Source organism: Falco punctatus (genome assembly GCF_963210335.1).
Source record: "Falco punctatus genome assembly, chromosome: 12".
Classification (NCBI taxonomy): domain Eukaryota; kingdom Metazoa; phylum Chordata; class Aves; order Falconiformes; family Falconidae; genus Falco; species Falco punctatus.
Genome location: NC_137592.1, coordinates 29752478 through 29766596, shown reverse-complemented (window position 1 = coordinate 29766596; position 14119 = coordinate 29752478). Strand labels below are relative to the sequence as shown.

Genomic DNA, 14119 nt, shown 5'->3' with positions numbered 1-14119 from the left:
CGGGCAGCGGATGGATTGGCCTGCTTCTTCCCATCCCTGATCCACATCGTTTTGCTAAATATAGCTCGGCCTCGTGGGGCTTCTCGCTCTGCTTCTGCTCCAGCTAAAGGTGCTGGGCACCGCCTGGCGCTGGCGCTGCCCCTGCCCTGGGCCGGTGCCCCCCCGGCTTTGCCCCCCGCCTGCCCCAGTCCCACCCGCCCCCGGCGGGGGGGCGCCTCCGGCAGGTGCAGCCTGGCCCGGGCCGCGCTCGGGGCGGTGCTGGCTGCATCACCGGCTCGGGGAGGCGGGGAGGGCTGCACCCCAGCGCGCCCGGGGCAGCCGAACAACGAACCCGCCGAGCCGAGCCCAGCCTTGCCCAGCCGAGCCGGGACAACTACGGTGACACACTACCCCCGCCCGGCGAGGGCGGTGCGCGCCGAAGCCATTCATGAAAATACTGACGTCAAGCGAGGGGGCGGGGCTCAGGCCAGACCCCGCCCCCCGGGGCTATTTAAGGCGGCGCGGGGCGGCTGCTCGGCTCAGACGGGAGGCGGCGGCAGCGGCGGGCGGGTGGTCGGTCTCGGCCGGCAGCAGCGCATCGTCCCGCAGCCGGTGCCGCTCGGCTGTTCTGCTCGCGGGGCAGCGCATCTGCCACCCCCCACCCCTGAGGGCGCGGGGCAGCCTCCGCCGGGACTTCATGTCTGTGCTGTGTCCCCTGCCCTGGTGAGTGGGTGCTTCCCGTTTGTGTGGGGGGTGGCGCGACCCAGGGGCGGGGGGCGGCTGTACCCCCGCGGGTGGCCGGGGTGTGTTTGAAGCGGAGCCGCTGAGGGTCCAGCCGCCCCCTGTTGCCCCGATAGGAGGCGGTGCGTGAAGCCCCGGGCCGTGGTTTCCCGAAGGCGGGGGGAAGGGGCTAGCAGCGGCGGCGCGAGCCGAGCGGCAGCGGGGATGAGCTGCGAACTGGGAATGCACTTTCTGGAGCTGGAAATGCCATTAAGGCTGTAAAAGCAGACCTGGGGTTGGCGCCGTGCGCTCCGCTGGTGTGGAAGCCCCTGAGGTTGTAAAATAAGTCAGCAGGAGCGAAAGCACACCAGCGTAAAAAAAACCCAAACAAAACCCAAACAAAAAAATGCCCAACCGACCAAACCCCAGCGCTTTTACGTATTTACTGTGGTTTTTTACTTCCCCCCACCCCCCTTAGGGGGCAGAGCTGGAGGTAGTGGAGTTACAAGAGGCTCCAGCCCGCCGAGATGTTCCCGAGCCCCGCTCTTGGGGACAAAGCCAGGGACTTGCTCCCGGAGTGAGGGATGTAGCGCTGGTTTATGAGGCACTGAGCTTTTTTTCATCCCCTTGCAAGGGGGGGGGGAGGGCAGGAAGGAAGGGACCAGAAATAGGCTGCTGACAGCCTCCTCTGCTTGCTTTGCTTTCCTTATCCCACTTGCATGTTGCTCAGGCCTCCGTGAGTCCGTCAGACCATTTGAACACTGTCTTTTGTTTCTAGCTCTGATTATCTGAGATCAGCTGAAATGACTGAAGTGATGATGAACACCCCAGCCATAGATGAGATTGGGCTAAGCCCTCGCAAGGATGGCCTGTCATATCAGGTAAGTGCTTTGCTGGCTCCTTAGGCAGTAATCCTCTATGGAATTGCCTGGGCTGGACTGCAAGCTGGGGCTGATACACCTTTCCATAGCCTGACCTAGTAGCGGCAGGTCTTGCTGTAGTGAGAGCTAGTCGACAGGCTGGAATGTTTGCTTGGCAGGAGCCGGTTGTCTAAAATACTGTTCTGTATCAGACCAGGTTGGCAGAGGACTCTGTTGTTTCTGAAGCGATCGAGCCCCGACTCATTGAGCATTTGTGGGGGCTCAGTGGGAGATGGGGAGGTCGGTTGAAGAAGATGTTTGCACCACTCACCGGGCTGAGAGGGCTCCCGAGATGAGATAGCTTTTTAACATGCCATACAAATGAGCTGCCTAGACTAGGCAGGAGGGAATTGTTTATATGGCACTTAAGTGGTTTTTTAAATTTACTTTTTGGTTTTCCTGAATGATGGACCCGTTTGAGAGGGTTAACGAGTCTTCCATACAATGCAGTGAGGCTGGAGGCAGCCTGAGCAAACAAGCCTTGGGAAATGTTACTGGAGATAGCAGTACCTGCAGGCGTGAGTTGCATTCATTCTGAAAGTTCTAAGCAATGCTAATTAGCTGCTAGGACTGGGGCGAAGAGGTGCTCTTAACTAGCTTGAGCCTTGATTCTTTAGTCTCAATAGCCCTCTCATTTCCTAGGGTATAGTTAATCAAAGGGCAGGTTGTGCAGCTTGAGCCTGCTGGATCCGTGTTTCCCTGCTCTTCCGGAGACCTGTTGATGAGGTTTAACATGGGTGCTGAGTGCATGCAGATGACTTGTGTTGGGGGACTCTTTAACGGCAGACCCCGATGCAGGGTTTTTCCTTTGCAGATGTTACACAACCTGCACAGAGGCAGTTGGTCTTAAGTGTGCATTCAAATGAGGTGTGCTGTTGTATGCTTGCATATTTAGGTTTGAAAAATGAGCTGCGAGGCAGTAACAGTGCTCTGAAGCATGAAATCGACTGAACTTTGGGCCACGGCTGAGGCTTCCAGCAGAAGCCAAAGCTGCGGGGAGGAAAAGGGGTTGCATTGCTTTTTTTGGTCAGAATTCTGGCTCTAGATAGGGCAAGTTTGGTTTATTGCCTGTGTGTGGAAATAGCTGTGCTGTGCTTGAGATAGTGGAATGCATATGGCCTCTTTCCTGCAGAGGGAGTGTATAGTGATGAGAGCGGTGGTTAAACCTGAAGCAATCAGACTAGTCCGCATGCGGTGTTCAGTTGTCTTTATGGGTCACCATGTGAAGAGGCTTAACCCAGTCAGGTCAAAGGCCTTTATTTACCTATCCAGATTTTCCACTGAGAGACAGAATCTAGGTGCCCTGCTTGTTCTAACGATTGCTTCAGCGAGTTGTTCCCCAAGTGCTAATGACTTTGATAAGTCTGCTTGGGCCAACTGGGGAACAAGCCTGTTCAGTTTTGAGTGGATCATCTGAACCTGAAGGTGTGTGAGTCATCATAAATGCTGACGATTCATATCTATGCAGAGCTTTTGCATCCTGGATCTCTTGTCTGTAGTGGTCTAGTCATAGATGACTTCCTTCAAATGCCTACAAGAGCTGGGAGCTGCCTGCTGGCGCTTCACCTTGATGTAAGCCGCACTGATGGCAGCACGGGCTGCAGTGTTGGAATGGAAGATCCTGATGGGGCCCTGGTGGTGTGTGGGCCGTGTATGAGGTCTGCCTCTAAATCGGGTTAGGGGAAAGAGGATTTGGGAGCAGGTTCCAGCCTTCCTCCTCTAGCTGCTGGGCTGAGAATGTCACAGTGTAAATCTAAGTTGAAAGCATCCTTAAAGGGTTGGAAACTCAAGGTAGAGCAGCAAGGACGAATCTGATGCAAACAGCACCGTGAACTCTTTGTTCTACCTCAGATTTCAGCACTTTGTGCTTCATCTTGCTGATGGAGAGTTTGGGATGCGGGAAATTGCGTGCTAGTCTGAGGGCTGTAGTGCCATAACTTAAAACCAGACAGGGCTACTGGAGCATGACTGCTCCTACACTGGGGCTGCTGCTTCTAAGCTGCAACATCTTCCTCCACTCCTCTGCAGTGTCGGGTGCTCATGATGTGAGTGCAACAGCCTTTGGCTGATGGTGAAAGGAAAAAAAAAGGTGGAGCCAGAACTGGGAGAGGCAAGCTTTCAGTTTCAGAAGTTTCACTTGTTTTAATAGTAGGACTTGAATTTGTTTTACTGCAGAGATGACCTCAAACTGAGGTTTGCAATGTCCCCCCTTTGGGCTGCATAGAGCAGGGTCTGCCTGGGAGTCGGTCCGTAGATTGCTCGCTGTGAGCCTGGGGGCTGCCCCTGCCACCCTGTGCAGGCATGAAACTGCCTCACCACAGGAGAGGCTACAGCAGCTTTGCTGGAACTGTGAAGTACATCAGTGTCTGTCTATGGCAGATAGATTTGTCTCCTACCAGTGGTACTTTTCAAAGTATTTCTGCCTTTAAAGTAAACTGAGGAAGCAAACTCATACCGTGAATATAAACTTCAGCAAACTCCTCTGTCCGGTGGAGTTCACTGAACTTCAGGGCTCTGGGCTGCGTCCCTGGTTACAGAGGGAACTTGGTCTGACTTTTTCCTTCTGCCTCTTTCACCCCCTTGCTGCTGCTCATGCTCTGGAGTGTCTGTCTAGACATCACCTGAAGTGTGCATCCCCCAGTGAAGTTTCCTGGCCTTTGGTGGGCTGGCCATCACCGCTCTGCAAGCAATGATGCGAAAACTCGAGACTGCAGAAGTTGTATCACTGGTAACAGTGATTTGTACGGCTGCATTTGTGAAATGTGCTTTCTCAGCACATTAATTTTCCAGTTAATATGCAAAATGCTTGTAAGCCAATGTGTTCATTTCAAAACGTTTCTATGGAAAGCAGCTTTTATTACTGTATTTGTGTGGTGAAGCTGCTTTCTGAGCCTCCTGAAGATGGTTCAGCCAACAGATCTCGAGTGCCTGCGCAGAAGTGAATGGTGAAATTGGGGCATGAGTCTCAGAGCAGGGTGGCACAGACAAAATAGAAGATGTGGCTGGAGAGATGATGTCATGTTGGGTCTTGTGCCTGCAGTGAAGGGCTATTTCTGGGTCTTTAATAGATGTCGCATAATTCCCATGGGACTTACTAAACAAAAAACTAATTGAAATGCAGCTGGTAGCTCAAGATGCCCCTGCTACAAACAGATGTGCCCGTGGAGGGATTAATGTGCTTCTTGCATGGCAGTCTCTGGTACCAGCCAGAGCTAATGCACTCTGCTATTTTCCAGCCCCTAGCTATACCTGTTCTTGAGAAGCTTCATCAGCACTCTGCCAGCTTGTCCTCTGATGCCATGTCACAGCAGCACGAATGATTTGGCTGAAACAGAGAGGCAATTAATCATTTCACAGAGCTGTTGTCAAAACAGCACCTTGACCTGAATCCTCCCTTGCTTCTTGGAACTGGAGCGGGGTTTGAGCACAACTGAAAACACTTTGGTGCCCAAGGTGTTTATTTTTGAGCAAAGGCTGTGTCCTCAGTGAAGTGTGCTGCTTTGCTGTGACAGCTGGCTGGCCGGCTTGTTGGTCCTCTGGGACCTTAGGCTGCCTTTTAGGAGCCTGGCCTGTGGAGGCTGAGGTTGCCTTGTGCCGTCAGCTGGAGTTTGGTTGTCATGGGGAGCTTGAGCTCCTTTAACTCATGATCGCATCACACTGGGATCTGTCTGGGTTAATCATGGCCGCAGCTTGCTGTGAACTGTGTCAGGCTGACTGAGTCTTGGTAAATAGGCTTAATGCTCTGTCCAGTGTCTATAGCAAAACCTTAGGGTTGCCAGTCTTGTTGGGGATGTGGGTTTTGGTGAATGCAGCACCAGTGAGGCACTGGCTTTCCCAAGGAGCTGTGGTGCTTGGTGCTGGGTGGTTTGAGCTGCAGCCCCACCCCATGGAACTGGGGAGCCAACATGTTACTGATGCAAGGGCTGATGGCAAAGGGTGGAAACTGAGCTTCCTCTGTAACTGCCTGGTTTGCTTTTAAGATGCTTCATGTCCCTGCAGCCTGGATTTGTGCACAAGTCCTGTGTCAGAGCTGGCACTTGCTGTTGTGGAAGGTCTTGAGACTGGGCTGCAGGAAGGTGGTGATAGCAAGCGAGGTTAGGATAACTTGTTCACACAGCACAGCAGAGGCACGGTTACTAGACAAGATTAGTAGGCTGAGTCAATGTGTATTCCAGGGCTTGGGACCTTAAAGGAAGGCAGAAGCAGGATATGGGATAAACAGCCCAAACTAATCATGTTCGTAGCTATACTATGCCAGAAAGTGTTCCACTGAAATGCAAACTGAAGACAGCAGCTAACCGGAATGTCTCAATGCGTGTTTTTTCCTCCTTACTTGATGCTTTGTTAGCCTGATGGAAAGTTGTTGCAATGTGTGAAGCTTCCCTGCTGCTGCCCCCAGAGCCAGGGCAATCTGTCACTCGGGAGCTGGCATAGTTCATAAACCTGAGTTACGGGGTGCTGCGTGCGTGCTGTATGGAGCTGGGCTTGGAGTTGCGACGACTGTGTGAGTGAATGTGTATGTGCTAGCACTGTTCCTTAGAGCCGGAAAATTTCTCTGAAGAGGCTGCTGAGAGATGATTTAAATATTTCCTGAAATGAGCTTGCCATGCTTCTCAATGGCAGTAAAGCTTTATTTTAAGAAACTTAAACGCTGATTTGGAATATTGGCTGGATGCTGCTGAGGAGGCACAAAAGTTAGCTTTTTAGTACTGTATGGGTAAGTGGTGTGTGTATGTTGGGGGTGGGTCCTGTACCTGAAGGGTAATGCCTCTTGTATGAGATTGAGAAGTCTGTACCAGCATTACCACAATGAAGCAAAACTTTCCCCCAGACCAGTAACTTAATTTGGAAAGATCTTGTTGCTTTAGTTCCCCTGTAATGTAATTGAAATGGTGTTCAACTCTGGGGGTGGGGGGAGACAAGTATTTTAACTATGGGTGTTGGAATGGGGTACACATGTGGAAGTTGTTTTGAATTTACAAGTGTCACTTGGATTATGGTAGTGCTGAGCTAATCCTCTTAATTGTCTGACATATCTCCTGCTTTTGGTGTTTCTCCATCCCTGTGAATGCTGAGAGAGGGTATGAGCTTCCCCAGGGCAATGAAAACTTTCCATTCTTGTTGCCAAGACTTCGTTCAAGGATAGTAAGCTAGATCATCTGAAACAGAGGCAAACATGATCTTTCTAAAATAATTTCAAGCTTTTGTTTCAAGTTCTGCTTTTCACTGCCCTTTTCCCAGCTGCAAGGCGAGAGTTTGGTTGATTTGTGTGTGATCTGGATCAGTCCGTGAGGAGAGCAGTTCCCAAAACAGGATCTGGAGAGGGCTGTGAAAACCAGCCTTGCTATGAGTGAGAAACTGAGTAGTGCAAGAAGTGGTGTATGTGTCCTCTGTGGGCTCTGAAGGTCTCCCTGTGGGCCAGGAGCTGGGGCTCAGCTATGGAAGGGGTGGTGGGAGCTCTGCAGAAGCAGCTGCAGCCCCTCATGCTGTATCATGCAGGTGAGGGAGAGAAGGAAACCTTTGAATAGCTACATTAGCTTTTAGGTAGCCTTCATGACCAGTGGTGGTTGTCACTTGTCCCCCATCAAGTGAGCAGATCAGCCAGAAGCTGGCATCTGCCTCTGCTGTGTGCGAGGTGGCTCCTGATAAACGAAGGGGAGAAGTGAACCAGTTGCTGCTGTGGTCTTTGGATGCTGGGCAGATGAAAAGTCTTCCTCCCCCACGCCTGAGCTGGGTGATGTGAACAAGACTGGCTCATAGGCAGGTTTTGCTAGGCAAGCTGTCCTGGCTGCTGTGCAAAAGGGTGCAGAGCTGAGCCGCTGCATTTCCAGTGGGGACCCTGCTGCAAATTTTAGTTGTTTGGGTTTTGGGTTTTTTTTTCCTTCCCATTGTCTAAATCTGGAGTGGGACCAGATGAAGCATATGGGACCAACAACTGCAGCATGGCACCGCTGGTGCCGGGCTGCAGAAAGCTGGTGCTTATCTTTTTTATTTTTTTATAAATAAGCTCGCAGTGCAGTTCATTTTGGAGTAAGTGCGGAGGCTGGTTGGGGTAACTCTTCCACCTGGCCTCCCCAGATGTACAGTCTTAATCTGAAACCTTTTTTCCTTCAGTCCCTAGGCTTAGCTTGCTGTGTTGCCCCGCTTGTCACATGCGAGGAAATCTGCCTTTGTGTATTTTTTCCATTGACAATCCACACCCCTTGAAAGTGCGGTTGCAACATCTTGCTTCATGCTGCCTCAACGATTAAAAAGCATGACTTAGTGGAAAAAATCCTGACCTTCTTGGGTTTGGCCTGTCCTGCAGCTGTTTGAGATAAGATTGTGCTAGGGTTTTTCTTTTTTATTATTAAAAAAGCTGCACACCACATTTTGAGGATATTTGTTTGTAAGGAAATGACTACTACTTAGTTTCTGGAAAAAAAAAAATCTGGCAGGCTATTTCCAAAGAAATTGCTCCAATTTGACCTAATGTGCTTAAAATGATAGCAGCCAAAGGTTAGTTTAATTATTATACTGCTATTTTTCTTGCACGGGAGGCTATTTTCATGACATTATCAGCTTATGTAACCTCCTGAACCACACTTCTTTTTCCATTGCGACCTTCTACACCATGTAATGTCAAGGGTGTTTTTTTTCCTATCCGCAGTTCAGATAATGAGTTGATGCTTAAGAGCCACTGACTGTATTTCCAGTAATGCAGAATGTGTCTGAAACTGCCTTTGTTTGACCAGGCAGAAGCCACAGTGCTCCAAGAAACAGTTACTGTCTCCCTTGCGCCGGGAGTGACTAATAGCAAGCAGCTCATGCTGCAACGCCTGTGTTAACGTGGCCACGTTCAAAGATCTCGCTTGCTCTGGTGCACCTGAATGGCAGTATGGATGGTGGGTGCGGGAGCTGGGCTCCTACGTTGCTCTCCCCGGGACCAGATGGATGCGTGCAAGCAGCCCCTGCATTGTGCATTACCCCCAGTTACCTTGCCTGACTTGGCATTAAGGAGCAACCTGGTGGCTTTCTCAGGTTGGTAACCTGGTTGCCACAGAGCTTTGGATGTGAGGGAGAAAGGTGGCTGAACAGGAGAAGACTGAATATTGGCGAGGAGGTGGTGGTGTGGTTAATAGTTGCTAGGCAGAAGCACAAGTTGATAGGATGTTTTTCCACTTTGGGGTTTGGGCCAGGGCTTCCTAAGGTGGTGGGTACCTGCATGGCTGGGTGAGGAGAATGATGCTTCATGGTTAGTGCTCAGGGCTCCTGCATGGGGAACCTGCTTTCGTAACTGGAACCACAATCAAAGCTGATCAGATTTTGCTCTGAGGCACCCATGAGCAGCATGCCTGTCTGAAGCTGGCAGTGATGTTGCCTGCAAGGATGCTCTTACAGCTCGCTTGAATGGTGAAAAAGAAAAGAAAAAGTACAGTGCCTGACTTCTTGCCCCATCTGCAACCTTGAAGGGAAAATGCATTTTGTCACGTATCTTCTTTGGGATGTTTATATGCAACTGTAATGTGAAATGGGCGTTCTTATAAAATAGTTTGAAATAGGTGGTTATTGTTTGATCTTCTGTTACCAACCAGGGGATCTGATGTGGCAACTGGTTCTTGTCATCCAGCAGCTCTTTTCCAGATGAGCTGGGGTTTAAGGTGGTTCCTCTAACAGGGCATCCCTATAAGTAACAGCAACTTTTTCTGTTCATGTTGCAATGTAAACAGGAGCTTTGCATGACTAAATTGCAATTTAGTCATGCAAAGCTCCTGCTAACACTGCCCTGCAATGGCAAGTTTTTCTTCTGCCCATGTCTTTACCCCAGTTCCCAGTAGGATCATAGTGTGCAGCCCAGTGGCACTGCCAGCAAGTATGGGTCCTGGTGGTGCTGCAGCACGTGAGCTTGTGCATCCATATGGCAAGCTGGGGGTGGGGGGGAAAGGGGTAGGGCATGGCTCTGTGCACCTTGTGGGGCTGGAGATAAGGGGGTCCTCATGTTCCTTGCACAAGGAATATGGTGAGTCACTGCTGGCTATGCCACAGGTACCTCCTGCCTGAAGAAATATGGTCCAGCCTCCAACCCTTCAATAAAATGTATGTCCTCCTGCTGAGTTTCACTGCCGATGAATGGAAGCAGTAGCATGCGGAACACTGCCAGAATTATCTCTAAAATGCAGCTGAACTTCTCTTTCAGTCTGGTGCTGTGGCAGTGGAGTGATACCAGATGCAAGTCCTTGCTGCAAGGGGCTTGGACTGCTCTAGGCTGGGTTGCCGTGTGCCTCCTCTCCCTTGTAGCAGCGGAGGCTGCAGCACCAGCCTGTTCTTGTGTGCTGCGTGGCCAGCCGCAGGAAATGACATCTCGGCATCTCGGATCGAGATAGCTCAGTGTGCACACTCACGAGCGCTAATGCAAAAGTGGGGTGTACGTGGGGCGTTTGGATGAATATCCAAAAGGGCAGATGCCAGTTTGCTGAGCGCTACCCAGACAAGCGTGTGCTTTGGAAGCCTCTTAAGCAGCGCTCGTTTCCAATACTTGGAGATTAGAGAAGCTTTTTTACAAGTTCAAGAGCCTTCCCATCGCTCAGTGGCTTATGCTGTGTCCAGACTAGTTTGCCTTGAAGACCCAAGTGCCTTGGGTTGGGTTTGGGCTAAGACTGCTTGAACATGGCCCCGCTCACAGTGTGTTTCTTTGTTCTTTCAGATCTTCCCTGATCCCTCAGACTTCGACCGTTACTGTAAGCTGAAGGACCGCCTGCCCTCCATCGTGGTGGAGCCGACGGAGGGTGATGTGGAGAGTGGCGAGCTGAGATGGCCACCTGAAGAGTTCCTTGTGCAGGAGGAGGAGGAGGAAGAGGAGGAAGAAAACTGTGACGGCGCAAAGAAGGACAACAAGGAGCAATAAATGGCATCTGAGGAAAGGCAAGGGACTGCACCCTTCTGAAGGAAGAGCCACACTTCTTTTGAAAGTCTTTTTTTTAAAAAAAGACAAGTTCAATTTTGCACCTGCGAGATCTTAGTTTTTTTGTATTCTCTGTATTGAGAACTGAAGCCCTCGGTGTCACCAGACCTCCTGAGGAAGGAAGGAAGTAACGCAGAGAAATGTTTGCTGTTCTCGAGATCACTATCTGTATTTTTCTGAGGCGGAGGCAGCAGTGAAATTCCAAGCACATGGCAGAGGGTGACTACGCGAGGACTGCTGGAGGGGGGAGCTCGGGGAGGGGAAGGAAAGTGGGAGGCAGCAGCATTCGGCCAGGAGCTGCCTCTGGCTAAAAGCATGAGAGCAGAGCTGTAATCTCTCAGATTTGCCTTTCTTACAGCTTCCATTTTATGTGTTGGGGGGTCGAAGTGTGTCCGTAGCAAAGCATGGCTAAATGCTCTACTGATGAGGGGCCTGTAGCTCTCCCCGGTTCGGCACCTCCTAGGGTAACATAAGCGTCCGTGGGAGTCTTGCTCTTGCTGTTGAGCCTGTTTTCCAGCCACTTTCCCCAAAGCTGTTTTCTCCCCCTCTGTTTGCCTTTAGACTCTTCAACGCTGAACAGCTGTATTTGCAGGGTAATGTTAGGCTGCTGCTTGTCGTCTCCGCTGTGAGGCCCTTGTTTATCTTGCAGGTGGTTAGTGTGAGGCAATGGGCATTGGATGTGAAGGGGCTTCTGTCTGCAGCAAGAGCTCATGTAGGTTTGAACACCGTGGACTTTTCTCTCCTATTTGCTGAGGCAGCTGTGGTCTGTCTCATTTCGGACGCTGCCCAAAGCCAGTGGGTGGAGGTTGTGCCTCCTTACCTTGGCATCTTTGAGGGTTTCATGTGTCTGACTTGCTGGTCAATGGGCTTGAGAGGGCTGGGGTGGGGGATCTCCTCTAGCTTGGCGCTGCAGAGGCTCCTCAGTGTGGAATGGGCATGGTGAGGAGTGCTGGCAGACCTGGAGGTAATCCCAAAATGAAACACCGGTGAGATCTGGTGTGGATCACCAGTGGAAAAGGGGGGTTTGCAGGGGGGGGTCTGTGGGGAGAGGATTGGCCTGGGTGTCCTGGGGCAAGATGTGTTTTGGCTTCTTGGCAAGGGTGAAACATTCATGGGTGTTTAATGAAGTGCAGACTGGCTTGCAGAGTCTGTGGTTGTGTCCTCATCACCATGTCCTGCTTCAAGGAGAAGTCATCTGTCCCTGTCTCGGGGGGGAGGCCAGTCTGATGCCAGACGGGGTCACCCACTGCTTTCCTGGGAAGTGATGGTCTTGCAGCTTTGGGCACTAGCTCAGGAGTTGGTTGGTCTTGGGATAGGATGAGAACAGTTACCACCTAAACCAAATCTGGGGTCATGGAAGACAAAAATGTCAAGGCCTTAACCAAACTTTCATAATAATCCCAACGCCACCCCCTTTGCTTGTAACTGGTTCCATTTTTAAAATCTATTTGGACATGTGTGTATTTGTATTTTTATTACCTCATGAGTAGTTGAACGCTGGTGGGGGTTGGGAACTGCTTTTAACATGTTGGCAGGAATGTTTTAGTCTTGTCTTGCTTGTGTTTAAACATAATGGCAATAATTTATCAGCTCTGCATAACTGTTTCAGACAGATAGGAGTTTGGAGATGAGTTAGCACAAAGCAGGAGAAATGCAGCGTTCCTACGCTGCGCTGGTCTCTGGTCCAGCAGTGCAGACCCGGTTCTACGCGCTCCCTGCCCGTCTTGGTGGACGGTTGATCACCGAATGGTCATGATGTGGTGATGCCATTTTCTCTAGTGATGGATTCAGCTGTTGTATCTGTAACGCTTGTTCTAGTCTTGCTGTCTTACTGGAATGAGCTTGTACACCTGCATACCAGCCAGTCGTCTTATTTCTAAGTGTTACTCTCTATTGGTCTCTATCATCTGTACCACCAAGTCAAAGCTGTATATCAAAGATACTACCATGTGGGCAGCAATGGGATGGCAATCCTTGGACTTCAGACCTGCCGTCTGCCCTAAAGACTTGCATATTTCTGTCTGCATCCTTTTTTTGGAAGTATTGTGTATATTTCTATTTGTTGTTGAGCGTATCTAAAGAACAAAGCACTCCAGTAAAACTCCTCCTGTTGTATGATATACATTCTATATTTCTGTAATTCTTTTTTGAGCCTCAGGGAGAAGCTAGCATTTTTTTCAAACTACATTTTTGTCACTGTGACAGTTGTAAATAAAGTTTGAAAATGCTTTCCAAACGTACCGGCTTTGTTCTTACTGCCGAAATGGGTTGGGATGGTCAACCTTCTGGATAATGGCCGGTGCTTGTGTTTCAGGTCTGAGGTGTGCTGGCTTGCAAGGCTAATGCAAGTATCTGAGGAGACTTGGGTCTGTCAGTTGAGGTTGTTCTGTGAAGCTGGAGACACTTGGTTCATGCCCGTGGCAGACCTCAGAGCATGCCCTATGGGACTGTAAACCTAAATCAAGAGTGAGGGGCGAGCAGCCTCGCCTTCCGTTTTCTCGCAGTTGCTTATTGCTGTGAGAGGCTGCAGCAAAGTGGTGCTCCAACTTACTCGGTCCTGAGAAATTTGTGTATCTATAATTACCTTTATTGGTAACCTGTTTCTAACCCCTTAACCTTGCAGAGCATGAAGTCTTGGATAGTGGAGGCTATTCGCAGCTGCTCTTGGGACTAATGCAGTACCTGTGCGTGCTCTTACCCTAACCCTGAGCAACAGGCACGAAAGCAAGTCTGGCCATGCTGTGTGCTGGTGGGGTCACAGCCAGCCTGCCTGGGCTTGTCTGCTTTGGCTGTCCTGGGTCTAGAGGTCAACTCCGCTTGAGTAGCTGGTTGTACCTTGCCACACGCTGATGGCTGTGTGCTACAGCACACAGTGCTGCCAGAGGGGGACCTGGAGGAAAAGGCATTTCTGAGTGTGATTCTGAACTCGTTTGGTACCAAGGCACTGTCCTGGCTGTCGAAATCTGACCAGGATTCAGTAATTCAAATTGTGTGCTTAATGGGATTAAATTTTCCACTAAAACCAGGTGATCTGAAGCAAATGCCCTGGAATACTCCTATCTTTCAGATATATGGAGAAGTGGTTCCTGTGATTTTGGCAAGTAACAGACTTTAATCTTACCTAGGCAAACAAGCTGGGCTGAGGCTGGAGTGTTACATTTACATGAGACTGATTTAAATGGGAAATGACCCTCATTTAATGTTTGAACTGAGGGCATGCTCGACGTGAGCCCCACAGTTCAAAGATGAATTGTATTGTGCTCAACCCTCGTGGATGTTTTATGCCATAGTAACATAAATATGATGTTGGAGCTTGCCTCTCCTTTTCAATCAACCTCTGAAGTGCCTTGATTTCTTCTCCTCCTTAGGCATGGAGTTACTTTCTTTGTAGAAGCTGCTGCAGCATTGCAAAGATGAAATGCTGGTCTGAAATCGGTGAGGTTTAATCCTGCCCCAGGTTTCTGATTAAAATACAGCCCTGGTTAGGGAAGCTGCAAATGAATAGAACTTGCATGTGCTTCGCATGAACAGGTTTTTCAGGCTCATGTCAGAGTGAAGC

General features: G+C 50.2%; 1 protein-coding gene across 1 annotated transcript; it reads left to right on the top strand.

The window, feature by feature from the left end:
• Positions 1–412: 412 nt before the first annotated feature.
• On the top strand, positions 413–12800 carry LBH (LBH regulator of WNT signaling pathway). Its single transcript, XM_080408858.1, has 3 exons — positions 413–702; positions 1478–1580; positions 10303–12800. Exons 1-3 carry the CDS (start codon positions 428–430, stop codon positions 10501–10503), a joined length of 579 nt encoding a protein of 192 aa, XP_080264984.1. The 5' UTR covers positions 413–427; the 3' UTR covers positions 10504–12800.
• The last annotated feature ends 1319 nt before the right edge of the window (positions 12801–14119 follow it).

Excerpts from the sequence above, each read along its gene's own strand:
- LBH (XM_080408858.1), top strand. The coding sequence starts at position 428 with ATGAAAATACTGACGTCAAGCGAGGGGGCGGGGCTCAGGCCAGACCCC. Across the intron at positions 703-1,477 it reads GTGCTGTGTCCCCTGCCCTG|CTCTGATTATCTGAGATCAG; the intron begins GTGAGTGGGTGC and ends TTTTGTTTCTAG. Across the intron at positions 1,581-10,302 it reads AGGATGGCCTGTCATATCAG|ATCTTCCCTGATCCCTCAGA; the intron begins GTAAGTGCTTTG and ends TTGTTCTTTCAG.